Raw genomic sequence first — 17,446 nt, 5'->3', positions numbered from 1 at the left:
ACACACACACACACATACACACACACACACATACAGACAAACATACACACACACACACACACACACACACACACACACACACACACACACACACACACACACACACACACACACACACACACACACGCACACATTTCCACATTTCCCTGCTGCCTGTAACCTGTGAGAGCAGGCAAGATATTAGACCATACAGCAATGTGTGCCGTCGGATTTGCTCAAATCTCCCAAGGGTCCTAGCCATGACTGACAGGCAACTGTTTCAGATCCCCCCTCCTCCGCTTGGGTTTTGGTACATTCCGTCTCACCTTAATCGAATCAGCCCAGCAGGGATGCTTCCATTCACCTCCAGATTGCGGGGGGAGATATTTTATATCAGTAAAGGAAATTAAATGATGTGTGTTCTTATCTCTAGGCATACTTAAAAGGAAGTCCCTGAAGGAAAGATAAAGTGCTGGTTTGTGAACCTCAGGCTGCTAGCAGCTCTACCTGTACTCGCTGAAGAGACAGATGTGAAAGAATGAAGAAATGGAGAGATCCGTCTGTCACTGTAGAAAATGTTGTCTAAAATATTGCACACCATTGGGAGATCATTTTGCAGATTTTCAAGCTAAAACATATTGATACAAGCTTGATTTAAGAGAGATTCTTTTGTGGATAAAACAAATGAATGACATTTCATCGTCTTAATATAATATACGATTAATTCCTCCTCTTCCTCCTTGTCCATCGATTAGGTTTATCTCCAATCCCATCTTCTCCTCCATCTTCTCCTTCACTCTCTCGCCTCCCCTCCTTTCTTCTCAACACTCCTCTCGGCTGACAGTGAAGGATTGTGGGGCTTCCACGGTCACTTCAATCACCCAGCAAAGTGTTAACCACACAGCCGCTCACAAACAGAAACACACAGACAGACACAGACAGACACAGACACGCTCTGGAGCGAGCGGCAGCCTTGAGAGAAATGACACTAAGAAGCATTAGCAATTATTAATAGTTGTCTCAGATCAGGCCAAAAACAACACCTCACAGGCAGTGTGTGTGTGTGTGTGTGTGTGTGTGTGTGTGTGTGTGCGTGCGTGCGTGCGTGCGTGCGTGCAGAGTATGGGAATTCAATAGCCACTTTGCTACCGTGTTGTGGGTGAAATATTAATAGTGGTGGTATTGGCAGGCCTACGAAAGGCTTAATTGTGAGATAGATAGAGGGGTGGACACGAGCCAGGAGAACAACAAGGCAGATTGAAGGAGGGAGGAAAGAGAGACAGATATTTAGAGAGAGAGAGACAGAAAGAGACAGAGAAAGATATGGAGAGAGAGAAAGAGGGTTTTAGGCGTCTGATTCTGTATTAAGACTTTTGTGTGTGTGCTGTCATACTCATTCCTCTCACACTCCTCTCTCTGTGTCTCTCTGTGTGCGTGTGTGTGTGTGTGTGTGTGTGTGCGTGCGTGTCTGTGTATACATGTGTGTTAGTCAGCGCAGTCTCTAAGCTGTGTTGCCAATTTAGCACTTTTGTCGCTAGAGTTAGTTTTCAGACCCCTCCAGTGACTTTTATTGGTAAAAGAGTACAGTGACAAATGTAGCTACTTTTTAAAGCTTCCCCAGCGACTATTGGATGATTTAACGACTTCCCTGTTTGTGTGTGTGCCCGTTCAGCTGAGCTGAGCTACTCTGCTCTGAGGTCTGCGCCCCTTCCAAAGCCTCTCAGTCCTCTCCCTGCTGCTGCAGCAACTGAAGTGAATTTTATTCAAATGGATTCTGTGTTGTAAAATGATACCACAGCGCTGCAAGGCCTAAATAATAATAATAATAAACGTATTTTTTTAAAGTAAAAAATAAAATGTTCAATCTACCTTTCTCGATTTTTCTGTGCTGTTTAATTATTTAATTGGTTCCTTTTTGTTCTCCTTCAAACATTCTTTTTAGTTTTGCTTTGGAGAATTGCTCATTGCTTGAGAGACTGGACAGCATAAGCAGAAAAAAAAGTTGAATAATATATATTTTTTATACCATGTGCAAATTGTCGTTATGAAGTCACTGTTATGTCATGACGTCATCTAGCAACTTCTAGCGACAAATGGAGCAACCAACAGCTACTTTCCTTGAATTGTTGGCAACACTGGTCTCATGGGATTCGTTTCTGTAATTTAAAAGCTCACATTAGTTTGATATTGGCTTAACCGGTCTCCATGGTTACAATCAACGGCCAGCAATGAGATACCTGTGAGACACACACCCACTGGTACTCTTCCTTAATCAGATTTCTCTCTTATCACATCCCCAGTTATGAGAAAAACGAGAACGAGAGAGAGAGTGAGTCGGAAGAAAATAACCCTGTGAATTATTCAGTCGAGCCTCTTTTAACTGATACTCTAAAAACGACTGCGGAGAGTTTGTGTTTTCCTGCCTCGTCAAATGACATGGTGATTAAATATTTATCAGCAACACGATGACAACGTCAGAAACATTGCTATCGATTCATTCCCAGCTCAGTCACACTGTTACTTATTCATTCAATGCTGCAGCATAAAATGTTATGATGTCTGCTGTGTCCTAAGGCTATACACACACACCACCGGAGGTTGGTGGTACCTTCATTGGGGAGAACAGGCTTGTGGTAATGACTGGAGCGGCATCAGTGGAATGATATCAAATACATCAAACACATGGTTTCCATGTGTTTTTATGCCATTCCATTTGCTCCGTTTCGACCACTTTTATGAGCCGTCCTCCCCTCAGCAGCCTCCACTGACACATACTGGTCAGGGTTCAAAGTAATGAGACATAAAGCCAATATTTACCAACCGACCTTCATACATGTTGGAATGTGACCTCTGCTACCTGCTAGGCCATCGGTTCTGCTGTGAGTTACTCATTGTTTGAGTTCTGATGCCTTTATGGACAGACGGACCAGCCTGGTGCAGTGTAGACTCGGGACCTGACAGGCAGACTGGGTTGGAGAGGGAGAGAGAGAAGGGGGGGGATAGAGAGAGATGGAGGAGGAGCGGAAGAGAGAGAAGGGGGAGAGAATGGGAAGATAAAGAGTGGAGGGTCTAGAGAGAGGTAGAGAGGGAATGGACGATAGAGCGAGAGGTAGAGAGAGACGGAAGAGCTGTTATCAGTGTGACATCAGGGTCTGTCAGAGGAGTTGCTCCAGGGGACTTGATGAACGCAGAGAGAGACGAGAGCTTCCACTCAAATACACCACTAATGGGCCCTCTCCCAGCCCCTCCTCCCTCTTATTCCCTTAACCCCTCTCAACCTCTCCTCGTCCATCTCTCTTTCTTTCCCCCATCTACTGTATGACCCCTTTCCCCACCCTGTTTAAGCTGAACAAAGAGCCTATAGCTCTGTCTCTGTCATTGTGCGATTGGTACAGCCAGTATACACCCACAGATTCTTGAATAACACGACTTATGAATGCCTAATGAGCTTAGTTCGACCTGTCGCACCCCGTCAGAGCCCAGCTTGTTTTACTCCAATGTTTGTAAAAAAAAAAAATGCAGTTGTAAACAAACACTGTATAGCCTCAAAACATGGTTCAAACTAAACGTATATCCTATATGGCCAGTACTTGCATCCATAGCTCTGTCTACGACTTTGAGCGCGGTTACATTTCTCCAACCCCAATCCAAAAGGTATTCACCAAAATCAATGGCGGGGTGTCGGCTTTGTTATTTTTTTTTAAACTGCTGATTGCTCCTTTAAGGACCTCGTGGGCCGTGGTGTTTCTCCTCGGGTCTTAACCAGGATTTAAATAGCCCCATGGGTAACCAGCAAACATTCAACTTATTTGTCACCATGCCACTGTGTGAGAGAGGGAAGGAGAGCCCTGATCACAGACTCCATGGTGTTGGGTCAAATATGTCCACATTAGACCTGTTAACTGTCTGTCTAATGAAGAGCAGCCATAACGCCAAGATACATTTAACATCATCAACATCTTGGCTCTTAGTTGTTTTATAGAAACACTATAAACAGACTCTCTCGCTTTCTTTTTCTATCCTTCCCTCTCTCTCTCTCTTGCGCTCACGCACGCACGCACGCACGCACACAGTATCTAAGCCTGTACCTAATTACATATAAGTCCCGATGTGTGCTGTGTAATCATGCATTGTGTGCTTTCCCACAGAGACAGGAAGAGGAAATGGATATCTGTGGGGAACACGATATGAGTTACACCTCAGGAAGAGCGCAGCGTTGAAATCCTTCCCCTGAGGCACTTACTGATATGATGGGCCTTTTTATTGGGGTCAAGATAGGGCACTGGAAGCTCAGGAGTGTGTGTGTGTGTGTGTGTGTGTGTGTGTGTGTGTGTGTGTGTGTGTGTGTGTGTGTGTGTGTGTGTGTGTGTGTGTGTGTGTGTGTGTGTGTGTGTGTGTGTGTACGAGTGTGTGTGTGTGTGTACGAGTGTGCGGGTGTGTGTATGTTTATATTGCAAAGGGTCTTTGAATTTAATATGAAGTCTTGACCTGACAGTTAACTGTACTCGCCAGGCTTACACCTCAACTCTCATCATGGTAGACAGGCAGCAGGTACATTCTCTCTCACACACACACACACACACACACACACACACACACACACACACACACACACACACACACACACACACACACACACACACACACACACACACACACACACACACACACACACACACACACACAAGCGCACACACACACACACACACAAGCGCGCACACACGCACACGCACGCATGCACACACACACTTCTCTTATCTCTCTGGAAGGCCTTTCTCCCTGTTGTTCCCTGATCATTTTGATGGCATAGTGACCAAAAGAAAGCTGTTTATGTTTAAATTCGAGCTATACTTTCACCTACCAGCTGGAGCATGGTGCCAGCTTTTATAATGTCAATTGTAGCCAATAATGTCTGTATTGAATATACACTGAGTGTACAAGACATTAGGAACACCTGCTCTTTCCATGACATAGACTGACCAGGTGAATCCAGGTGAAAGCTATGATCCCTGATTGACGTCGCTTGTTAAATCTACTTCAACCAGTGTAGATGAAGGGGGAGGAGACAGGTTAAAGAAGGATTTTTAAGCCTTGAGACAATTGAGACATGGATGTGTGCCATTCAGAGGGTGAATGGGCAAGACAAAAGAGATTTCAGTGCCTTTGAACAGGGCATGGTAGTAGGTGCCAGGCGCAGCGGTTTGAGTGCGTCAAGAACTGCAACACTGCTGGATTTTTCACACTCAACAGTTTCCTGTCTGTATCAAGAATGTTCCACCACCCAAAGGACATCCAGACATCTTGACCCAACTGTGGGAAGCATTGGAGTCAACATTGGCCAGCTTTCGACACCTTGTAGAGTCCACGTCCCGATGAATTGAGTCTGTTCTGAGGGAAAAACTCAATATGTTTTGTACACTCAGTGTAAGTTTTAATATGTTCTGTATATATACACTGCTCAAAAAAATAAAGGGAACACTTAAACAACACAATGTAACTCCAAGTCAATCACACTTCTGTGAAATCAAACTGTCCACTTAGGAAGCAACACTGATTGACAATAAATGTCACATGCTGTTGTGCAAATGGAATAGACAAAAGGTGGAAATTAGAGGCAGTTAGCAAGACACCCCCTCAAAACAGGAGTGATTCTGCAGGTGGTGACCACAGACCACTTCTCAGTTCCTATGCTTCCTGGCTGATGTTTTGGTCACTTTTGAATGTTGGCGGTGCTCTCACTCTAGTGGTAGCATGAGACGGAGTCTACAACCCACACAAGTGGCTCAGGTAGTGCAGTTCATCCAGGATGGCACATCAATGTGAGCTGTGGCAAAAAGCTTTGCTGTGTCTGTCAGCGCAGTGTCCAGAGCATGGAGGCGCTACCAGGAGACAGGCCAGTACATCAGGAGACGTGGAGGAGGCCGTAGGAGGGCAACAACCCAGCAGCAGGACCGCTACCTTCGCCTTTGTGCAAGGAGGAGCACTGCCAGAGCCCTGCAAAATGACCTCCAGCAGGCCACAAATGTGCATGTGTCTGCTCAAACGGTTAGAAACAGACTCCATGAGGGTGGTATGAGGGCCCAACGTCCACAGATGGGGGTTGTGCTTACAGCCCAACACCGTGCAGGACGTTTGGCATTTGGCAGAGAACACCAAGATTGGCAAATTCGCCACTGGCGCCCTGTGCTCTTCACAAGATGAAAGCAGGTTCACACTGAGCACATGAGCACATGTGACAGACGTGACAGAGTCTGGAGACGCCGTGGAGAACATTCTGCTGCCTGCAACATCCTCCAGCATGACCGGTTTGGCGGTGGGTCAGTCATGGTGTGGGGTGGCATTTCTTTGGGGGTCCGCACAGCCCTCCATGTGCTTGCCAGATGTAGCCTGACTGCCATTAGGTACCGAGATGAGATCCTCAGACCCCTTGTGAGACCATATGCTGGTGCGGTTGGCCCTGGGTTCCTCCTAATGCAAGACAATGCTAGACCTCATGTGGCTGGAGTGTGTCAGCAGTTCCTGCAAGAGGAAGGCATTGATGCTATGGACTGGCCCGCCCGTTCCCCAGACCTGAATCCAATTGAGCACATCTGGGACATCATGTCTCGCTCCATCCACCAACGCTACATTGCACCACAGACTGTCCAGGAGTTGGCGGATGCTTTAGTCCAGGTCTGGGAGGAGATCCCTCAGGAGACCATCCGCCACCTCATCAGGAGCATGCCCAGGCGTTGTAGGGCGGTCATACAGGCACGTGGAGGCCACACACACTACTGAGCCTCATTTTGACTTGTTTTAAGGACATTACATCAAAGTTGGATCAGCCTGTAGTGTGGTTTTCCACTTTAATTTTGAGTGTGACTCTAAATCCAGACCTCCATGGGTTGATAAATTTGATTTCCATTGATCATTTTTGTGTGATTTTGTTGTCAGCACATTCAACTATGTAAAGAAAAAAGTATTTAATAAGAATATTTCATTCATTCAGATCTAGGATGTGTTATTTTAGTGTTCCCTTTATTTTTTTGAGCAGTGTATTTACATATATTATATCTTCACTTTGAATAACAAATCGGTCATTTCCATAATAGAGATAGGACAGAAATAAGTTGTAGTGTCCACTGTAGAAGCGATGTTAAAACATCTTGTCCGAGAAAATCTTTTTAATGTCAGTGTGTTTTAATGGCGAGCTGCGTTTATGAGAGGAGATCTGGAGAATGTCAACTCAGTGCTGCTCGCTCTACATGCAGACCATTTTACCTTACTCCTAGAGGGGGGATCCATCCTATTTCCTTCTTCCTCTCGCTTTCTCTCTTTTCCCTCCATCCCATTCTCTCTCGCTCTCTGTCACACTACACACACACACACACAAACACACACACACACACACACACACACACACACACACACACACACACACACACACACACACACACACACACACACACACACACACACACACACACACACACACACACACACACACACAGGGTTATTGCATTTGCCTCATGTTTTCAGTTATTCAAATGACATTATTTTGTTAGCATGCAGAGTCCTGCTGCGTTGCGTTCATGCTGAATGTCTTCCATTTGTGTTTCCGTTCTCCTTGGCTGCTCAATCCTGTTACACAACACGACGCAGACTCATGCCTTCATGTCCCCAAGGCTCAAATCTTTTCTATTCACTTATCTGCTATTTACTCTGTTTGCTTTCATCTCTGCTCACGTCTCTCCCCTCTATCCGGCTGTAATTCCCGGCTGTAATTCTGGCTTTTCTGAGCATTCTGGAGCGTCCTGTCTGAAAGCCAAAGTGTGTTTGGGAGCGTTTGGGAACGCTGTCCCGTTTTAATCCCAGAGCAACGTTTAGCGGCAGCTTAAAGCAGAACCTGTCTTCTGACGGTTACTCATGTTGGGTCTCAGTGGTGGTGAAAATGACAGCTTGTATCTGAATTTGCATCCTCTCTCCTCTACTCCCTCCCTCTCCCTTTTTTTATTCTACATTCCTCTCCTCCCTTTTTTCTCTCTCCCCTCCATCTCACTCCCTCTCCTCTCTCTTCTTCCATCCTGATTTGCTCCATCCTCCCGCTATCTATTTCTCCCTCATCCCCATCCCTCTCTCTAAAGCTCCTCCTAACTGTGAATAAAGAAGTCGATAAGTGAACCTGCAGGAGCTCTGGGAAAAGTTTGAGATCTGTCAGCTGTTTGGGGAGGAAAAGAACCCGACGCTGCTTTTCTCTCGATTAAAAACCTCAACACCAACGAGGTGTGACAACAAACGAGTGTTGACGTGTGCGGGGGGAGAGGAAGGAAAGGAGGGAAAGAGAGGAGGTGACAGAGAGAGAGCTAAAATAAGATTGCTCCGCTTAAAGCTTTGAAGACTAACACAGGAAAAAGGGGGAGAGGGAGAGGTGATGCAGGTGTTGATGCGTGTCTTCTGAGAACTAAATAGCTGGCTTGTCTTTGTCAGGTTTATCTTGTCTTTGTTAGGTTTAGCGCAGAAGAGGGTTTCAGCCCCCCATGAATGAAACAACAGGATTTTATTGTTACTACTGGTTTCTACTGGTGTTCTACTAGTTCTTTACTGTGGTTCAATTGTTTTTACAATGGTTCAACTGGTTTTATCCTGGTTCAACTGGTTTATCCTGGTTCAACTGGTTTTATCCTGGTTCAACTGGTTTATCCTGGTTCAACTGGTTTATCCTGGTTCAACTGGTTTTATCCTGGTTCAACTGGTTTCATCCTGGGTCAACTGGTTTCATCCTGGTTCAACTGGTTTATCCTGGTTCAACTGGTTTTATCCTGGGTCAACTGGTTTCATCCTGGTTCAACTGGCCACTGTAGGGCTTTAGGGGTTTGACCTGATCTTATCTTGACCTACTTCTGTTCTATTGTTGGGTTCTACAATCTGATTCTGATGAGTTACGATCCCCTGTTCTGAGTTTCATTGTTCTGTTCTGATTTCTCTGGTCCTGTCCTCTGTCCCTCCACCAGGTGAAGGTGATGGTGCGTGTGTGTCCCGTGATGTCCTCGGACGCAGCAGAGTCCAGCTCCTTCCTCAAGGTGGACACCAGGAAGAAGCAGGTGACCATTATGGATCCATCAGCCAACCAGATGCAAGGAAACACCCTCCAGAAACGAGGAGTCAATCAGGCCCCACCTAAGATGTTTGCCTTCGACGCCGCCTTCCCCCATGATGCATCACAGGTAGGGATCTGATTATGCGCAGGGCAGCCAATCCCAAATGACCCCCCCAGCCAATCCCAAATGACCCCCTAGCTTCCCCTCTCTCATGACTCTCTGTCTGTGTCTCTCTCTCTCTAGGCGGAGGTGTGTGCTGGTACTGTAGCTGAGGTCATTTAGTCTGTGTCTCTCTCTCTCTAGGCGGAGGTGTGTGCTGGTACTGTAGCTGAGGTCATTTAGTCTGTGTGTCTCTCTCTCTCTAGGCGGAGGTGTGTGCTGGTACTGTAGCTGAGGTCATTTAGTCTGTGTCTCTCTCTCTCTAGGCGGAGGTGTGTGCTGGTACTGTAGCTGAGGTCATTCAGTCTGTGTCTCTCTCTCTCTCTAGGCGGAGGTGTGTGCTGGTACTGTAGCTGAGGTCATTCAGTCTGTGTCTCTCTCTCTCTCTAGGCGGAGGTGTGTGCTGGTACTGTAGCTGAGGTCATTCAGTCTGTCTCTCTCTCTCTCTCTCTCTCTCTAGGCGGAGGTGTGTGCTGGTACTATAGCTGAGGTCATTCAGTCTGTCTCTCTCTCTCTCTAGGCGGTGTGTGCTGGTACTGTAGCTGAGGTCATTCAGTCTGTCTCTCTCTCTCTCTCTAGGCGGAGGTGTGTGCTGGTACTGTAGCTGAGGTCATTCAGTCTGTGTCTCTCTCTCTCTCTCTAGGCGGAGGTGTGTGCTGGTACTATAGCTGAGGTCATTCAGTCTGTCTCTCTCTCTCTCTAGGCGGAGGTGTGTGCTGGTACTATAGCTGAGGTCATTCAGTCTGTGTCTCTCTCTCTCTCTCTCTCTAGGCTGAGGTGTGTGCTGGTACTGTAGCTGAGGTCATTCAGTCTGTGTCTCTCTCTCTCTCTCTCTAGGCGGAGGTGTGTGCTGGTACTATAGCTGAGGTCATTCAGTCTGTGTCTCTCTCTCTCTCTAGGCGGAGGTGTGTGCTGTTACTATAGCTGAGGTCATTCAGTCTGTGTCTCTCTCTCTCTAGGCGGAGGTGTGTGCTGGTACTATAGCTGAGGTCATTCAGTCTGTGTCTCTCTCTCTCTCTAGGCGGAGGTGTGTGCTGGTACTGTAGCTGAGGTCATTCAGTCGGTGGTGAACGGAGCAGATGGCTGTGTCTTCTGCTTCGGACACTCTAAACTGGGTAAGGTTGTGTGTGTGTGTATGAACCTGATCTGAGCCTTTGTTGTATGGCACACACACATACTCACACACACACAGACACACAATGTTGTGCGTATTTACCCAGACATTGACAAATGGAGTCTTACATGGAAAACAAAGTGAATGCATTTGCAAAGTATCGACCGCTGATTTTCTGAGTGTGACGTTCTCTGATCAACATGACTGCATCTCAGCTAGCCTCTACTATCAGGACAGACTGCATGGAGGGGGATGGAAGAAAATTAAAGGTTAGAGGGAGAGAAAGAGAGAGAGATGGAGAGATGGGAGCAGCCGGGCAAGGAGAGGGAGGGGAACAGAAAGAAGAATGAGAGAGGGAGAGCGAGGGGGAGAGGAATGTAGGGACAGACAGAAGTAGAGAGAAACAGAAAGGGAGAGAAAGAGAGAGAGAGGAGACTAATGTCACTTCAAATCTCCTCCAGTTCAGTAGCCCTGGTCTTGTCTTGTCTGAGCAGGAGGCTGAATCTCCACCGGTTTAATCCCACAGAGGTCCCTCCTCAGAAGGGCACAGTAATGAGTGTCAAGACCCTGCCTGATCCACTATAACGTCTTACTGTCTGTGTGTGCCTTCAGCGTCCATGCTTTCACACTCATGTAATCAGTCTACCCATGACAAATTCACTACATGTAATAAGCCTGTTCTTACAGCCCACACACACACACACACACACACACACACACACACACACACACACACACACACACACACACACACACACACACACACACACACACACACACACACACACACACACACACACACACACAGGATAAAAACAACTGGGACAAAATAACACACAATGAACAAACCGTTACAGTTCATTCGGGAAGTATTCAGATCCCTTCACTTTTTCCACATTTTTGTTACATTACAGCCTCATTCTAAAATGGATTAAATACATACAAATCAGCAGCAATCTACACACAATATCCCATAATGACAAAGTGAAAACAGGTAATTTTTGCTAATTTATAAAAAATGTCAAACAGAAATATCTTATTGACTTAAGCATTCAGACCCTTTGCTATGAGACTTGAAATTGAGCTCAAGTGCATCATGTTTCCATTGATCATTCTTGAGATGTTTTCACAACTTGATTGAAGTCCACCTGTGGTAAATTCAATTGATTGGACATGATTTGGAAAGGAACACACCTGTCTATATAAGGTCCCACAGTTGACAGTGTATGTCAGAGCAAAAACCATGCCATGAGGTCGAAGTAATTGTCCGTAGAGCTCCGAGACAGGATTGTGTCAAGGAACAGATCTGGGGACGTGTTCCAAAAAATTTCTGCAGCATTGAAGGTCCCCAAGAAACGAGTGGCCTCCATCATTCTGGAGCTGGCCGCCCGGCCATACTGAGCCATCGGGGGAGAAGGGCCTTGGTCAGAGAGGTGACCAAGAACCTGATGGTCACTCTGACAGAGCTTTAGAGTTCCTCTGTGGAGATGGGAGAACCTTCCAGAAGGACAATCATCTCTGCAGCCCTCCACCAATCAGGCCTTTATGGTAGAGTGGTCAGACGGAAGCCACTCCTCAGTAAAAGGCACATCAAAGTACGCTTGGAGTTTGCCAAAAGGCACCTGAAGACTCTCAGACCATGAGAATCAACATTCTCTGGTCTGATGAAACCAAGATTGAACTCTTTGGCCTGAATGCCAAGCATCACGTCTGGAGGAAAGTGAAGCATGGTGGAGGAAGCATCATGCTGTGGGGATATTTTCAGCAGCAGGAACTGGGAGACTAGTCAGGATTGAGGCAAAGATGAACAAAGTACAGAGATATCCTTGATGAAAACCCTCTCCAGAGCGCTCTGGACCTCAGACTGTGGCGAAGGTTCACCTTCCAATACGACAACAGCCTTAAGCACACAGCCAAGACAACGCAGGAGTGGATCGGGACAAGTCTCTGAATGTCCTTGAGTGGCCCAGCCGTGGCCCAGCCAAAGCCCAGACTTGAACCCGATCGAACATCTCTGGAGACACCTGAACATATCTGTGCAGCAACGCTCCACATCCAACCTGACAGAGCTTGAGAGGTTCTGCAGAGAAGACTGGGAGAAAATCCCTAAATACAGGTGTGCCAATCTTGTAGCGTCATACCCAAGAAGACTCTAAGCTGTAATCGCTGCCAATGGTGCCTCAACAAATGACTGAGTAAATGGTCTGAATACTTATGTAAATGTGATATTTCAGTTTATTCATAAAAATGAATAAAACCCAGTTCTTGCTTTGTCATTTTGGGGTATTGTGTGTAGATTGATGAGGGGTATAAAAACAGAGTCACACACAAAATGTATAAATTACTGGGAGTTTATACACAGAGTGTGCGACTCCCTTTGTTTTTATAGCTTAGAGTTTATTCACCATTAGTCAGCACCTCCACACTAAATCATTTTCTTTGGTGTGCACCAGCTCATGCTTTTTATTAGATTGATGAGGGGGGAGAAAACAAATCAATTTTAGAATAATGTAGCATAATGTGGAAAAAGTCAAGAGGTCTGAATACTTTCCGAAAGCATTGTGTATTACTTAGCAGTTGCTTTCATCTAGAGTGACTTACAATTATTATTATTTTAACCTTTATTTAACCAGGCAAGTCAGTTAAGAACAAATTCTTATTTACAATGACGGCCTAGGAACAGGGACAGAACGACAGATTTTTACCTTGTCAGCTCGGGGATTTGATCTAGCAACCTTTCGGTTACTGGCCCAACGCTCTAACCACTAGGCTACCTGCCGCCCCACAATAAGTGCAATCAGCTATGGAAGGTGACTACATCGTATGGCCATCACTAGTAAAACCTTCTGGAATGGAAAAGTTCCCCCCCCGCCGACTACGCCATCTATCAGCCTCCGGTGGAATGTCAGAGGACACACTCACTGGTCCTGGTAATTAAACACAGAATATTCCCTTTAGCAACACACACACATTTGCGAACACACATGCACACACATGCACACACATGCACACACATGCACACGCATGCACATTTACACATACATGCAAAACTACACACAAACACACCACCCTGCCCCTACCAACTCCACCATATATCAGCCTGTGGTGTGATGTCAGTGGACACGCATGTTGGTTCGCTGGTCGTGGAAATGAACGCCAGAATCCTCGCTTTAGGAACAAAGACAGAGCCCTCTCTGCTCCACTAGCCTACCAGGCCTGGAGAAGATTATTGCATTAGCTTTTATTTTACATCCACAAAACGGATCACTGAAAGATAGATAGAATAAATTGTGCTCCACTGGTCCCTAATAGAGATCAAATACCCTCACAGGCCAGTCCTGCCTCCCCCTATCTCTTTTTATGAATCATTCATTCCATTTTATTCTGTCCTGTAAATCAAATCAATACATATAGCATCACAGGCGGGTAATAAACCCTGTCTGTCTATCTGTCTATCTGTCTGCCTGTCCCAACCCACCTCAGCCCCCTAAACCACCGATTAAATCAGATGAGATTCAATAAGGACTGAGGGCATGTAGATGAAGGTAGAGAAATGGATGGCCGGGTTATGAACAGAGGAGGAGGGGGAGAGGAGAGAGGGGAACGTTGTAGATAATTGAATCCCACGCTCTCTTGCTCTTGCATTACCTCATCCTCCCCGAGTCCTCTGATTGGATTACCGGCCCTGGGCCGTATGGCCATCCCTTAAATGGCAGCCATCTTTATTATGTCTGTAATCAATGTAAAAATCCTGTCACTGTGGGATCTCTTTCTCTCTCTCTCTTTCTCTCTTTCATCTAACTCCCTCTCTCCCCTCCCACTCTCTCTGAAGATGCTTGTTGGCCTGTCAGCATTACCAGTTCTGTACTCTATTGTTCAGGCCAATTATAAGCAAGAATCGCTCTAAGCTATGATGATGGTAGATGCCTTACCAGTATCCCACTGACAGACTACTACCCCACCTTGCTACATCCCACTCCACTGTCAGTCTTCCCAACCACCACCCACAGCATTTACCCCACACAGACAATATGACATGGTGGTGGATGGTCAGACCATTCCCTTGTTGATCTGCTACTTGGCATGTTGTGACAGATGGAAGGTGTGAATACCAGCAAAGTGATCTACAATCTATACTCCAGCCTGTGTACTGCTATCTTAGTCAGAGTGCCATTATTCCAATCTCAGAGAGAGAGAGAGAGAGAGAGAGAGAGAGAGAGAGAGAGAGAGAGAGAGAGAGAGAGAGAGAGAGAGAGAGAGAGAGAGAGAGAGAGAGAGAGAGAGAGAGAGAGAGAGAGAGAGAGAGAGAGAGAGAGAGAGAGAGAGAGAGAGAGAGAGAGAGAGAGAGAGAGAGAGAGAGAGAGAGAGAGAGAGAGAGAGAGAGAGAGAGAGAGAGAGAGAGAGAGAGAGAGAGAGAGGGAGGCCTGAGAACTGTTGCTGACTGCTCATGGCACAATGAGCTTGTGATTAAGTTTCTGTAGCACCAGAGAGTATGAGTCACAACCTTGTGAAATTCAACAACAAACAAAATACATGAATGCACTCACATAAACACACACACACACTACATGTGGATGTGTGTGTGCATTTGTGACATATGGCTTTGTTTAGCCGTGTGTCTGATCTCTCTCCCGTCAACAGTAGGGGTCGTCCCCCTGTGTCTAGGTTCGTAGGGGCAGGTCTGGACACACAGTGGGGACACACATACACGCAAACGGAGTTAATTTAGAAATCAGACAGAAGGGTTGGGCTGTAGACATGGGAGAAAGAACAGAGAAGGAGGAGGAGGACAGAGTGCGTGTGGTGTTTTGGAAGAGATGATTATGTTAATGATTGTTTTACTCCAATGCTGATGGAGTTTTGTGTGTGTGTGTGTGTGTGTGTGTGTGTGTGTGTGTGTGTGTGTGTGTCTTCCAGGTAAATCCTACACCATGATAGGTGGTGATGAGTCCATGCAGACCCTGGGGATCATCCCCTGTGCCGTCTCCTGGCTCTTCAAGCTCATCAACGAGAGGAAGGAGAAGACGGGAGCCCGCTTCTCTGTCCGAGTCTCAGCCGTAGAGGTCAGTCACTCCCTCACTCTAAGGCTGCGTTACAAAGGCAGCCCAAATCTGATCATTTGCCTAATTATCGTCAAAAGAGCTGATCTGATTGGTCAAAAGACACATTTTTGGAAAAACATCAGAATTGGGCTGCCTGTGTAAATGGAGCCTAAGAGCCGGTTTCCTAGACTCAGATTAAAGGAGATTCTCCATGAGTATGCATTTTAGTCCAGGAGGAGCCTTAATCAGGGTCTGCGAAACCAAACCTAATTCTGTTGTTTATAGAATTACGGGATCCTAGAATATGTATGAAATATGTTCTAGGTGTGAGGGAAAGATTGGGTTCTGATAGTTGTGTGTTCTAGATGTGGGGTTCTGATGGTAGTGTGCCATGCTCTATGTTCTAGGTTTGGGGTAAAGAGGAGAACCTGAAGGACTTGCTGTCTGAAGTGGCGACAGGCAGTTTGCAGGACAGCCAGTCCCCTGGAGTTTACCTCTGCGAGGACCCAATCTGTGGCATGCAGGTAAAATGCCGCTCGTCAAAACGTCAACTAATCATCAAAACACTGATAACAAAGCCCTGCACACCCTGTGGCCGTCCACCTAACTTGTCTAATTATTCTGATCACCATTAGCATTAGCTTTCACTTTAGCAACAACTTCCTGGGGTCCAAAACACCAGACCCAATGCCTCCCGAATGGCGCAGGGGACTAAGGCACAGCATCACTTCAGCCTTGGGTCTGATCCCCAGGCTGTAGTGACCGGGAGTCCTATAGAGCGGCGCACAATTGGCCCAGCGTCGTCTGGGTTAGTGGAGGGTTTGGCCGGGGGGGGCTTTACTTGGCTCATCGTGCTCTAGCGACTCCTTGTGGCTTGCCGGGCGCCTGCAGGCTGACTTTGGTCGTCAGTTGAACGGCGTTTCCTCTGACACATTGGTACAGCTGGCTTCCGGGTTAAGTGAGTGGGTGTTATGATGCGTGGTTTGGCGGGTCATGTTTCAGAGGACGCATGGCTTGACCTTCGCCTCTCCCGAGCCCTTTGGGGAGTTGCAGCGATAAGACGAGATCATTATAGCGAAATTGGGGAGACAAAGGGGGTAAAAATACAAAATAAAAAAATAGACCCAGAGGCAGAAACATCAGTGTCTCTTAATCACGGTCCTGGGGACCCAAAGTGAAGCACATTATAGGTTTTGCCCTGTCACTTCACACCTGATTCCACTAATCAATCAGGTGTGTAGTGCTAGGACAAAAAAAATGTCATGTTTACCCTTTTGGGTCCCCAGGACCAGGATTGAGAAACACTAACAGAGTAGCTCATGAACCCACAAGACAACAAGGAGAGTAACAGAGGAAGGCCCCTGCCTTCCATCCCAGACACTGAGTCCTCTGTTTCCTCCAGTGTTTTCCTCTACAGTCTGTCTCACTGTGGTGTCTCAAAGGAAACCCACAGGATTACGGCTAAGGCAGTGTATGCTGATGGCAATATCAGACCTAGAGCACTGTAGTAATATATCATTATATATATATCTCTGTGTGTCTACCCTCAGGCACTAGGATCTGTTATCTTAGCTGGCTGTTTTTAACCTAACACTCTCTAAGGTTACACACACGCAGCTACAGACACACACACACAGAGACACACACACAGAGTGTGTGTAAGCACATCTACATCTATAGAGAACACCAAAACCGCAAACCTCTAAGAATTGTGACTCTGCTAGTTAACCTGCCCATCGTCTTTCTCCTACTGTGTGTGGTTTTTATCCTGATTTAGTTATTTTCTCTTCTGGGGTCGTTTAGTTTGACATCTTAATTGTGTGTGTGTGTGTGTGTGTGTGTGTGTGTGTGTGTGTGTGTGCGTGTGTGTGTGTGTGTGTGTGTGTGTGTGTGTGTGTGTGTGTGTGTGTGTGTGTGTGTGTGTGTGTGTGTGTGTGTGTGTGTGTGTGTGTGTGTGTGTGTGTGTGTGTGTGTGATATGTTGATAGGATTAGTGTGTGAGACAAGGGTATCAGTGTAATCCCTAGCTAATCTCATGTTTTAATGATACCCCACAGCATTTGAGTTATAATGCTA

General features: G+C 46.4%; 1 protein-coding gene across 1 annotated transcript in view; it reads left to right on the top strand.

Moving 5' to 3' along the window:
- Nucleotides 1-17,446, top strand: part of LOC129813457 (kinesin-like protein KIF26B) — a 171,512-nt gene that overhangs the window by 119,739 nt on the left and 34,327 nt on the right. Inside the window, exons 6-9 of the mRNA XM_055865784.1 lie at nt 8,970-9,182; nt 10,237-10,330; nt 15,247-15,392; nt 15,779-16,005. Coding sequence (XP_055721759.1) covers nt 8,970-9,182; nt 10,237-10,330; nt 15,247-15,392; nt 15,779-16,005 — 680 coding nt within the window. The remainder of the gene's footprint in view (nt 1-8,969; nt 9,183-10,236; nt 10,331-15,246; nt 15,393-15,778; nt 16,006-17,446) is intronic.

The sequence above is a fragment of the Salvelinus fontinalis genome, chromosome 16, assembly GCF_029448725.1.
Source record: "Salvelinus fontinalis isolate EN_2023a chromosome 16, ASM2944872v1, whole genome shotgun sequence".
In the NCBI taxonomy this organism is placed as follows: domain Eukaryota; kingdom Metazoa; phylum Chordata; class Actinopteri; order Salmoniformes; family Salmonidae; genus Salvelinus; species Salvelinus fontinalis.
The sequence above is the reverse complement of the archived record's forward strand: the minus strand, read 5'-3'. Positions and strand labels throughout refer to the sequence as shown.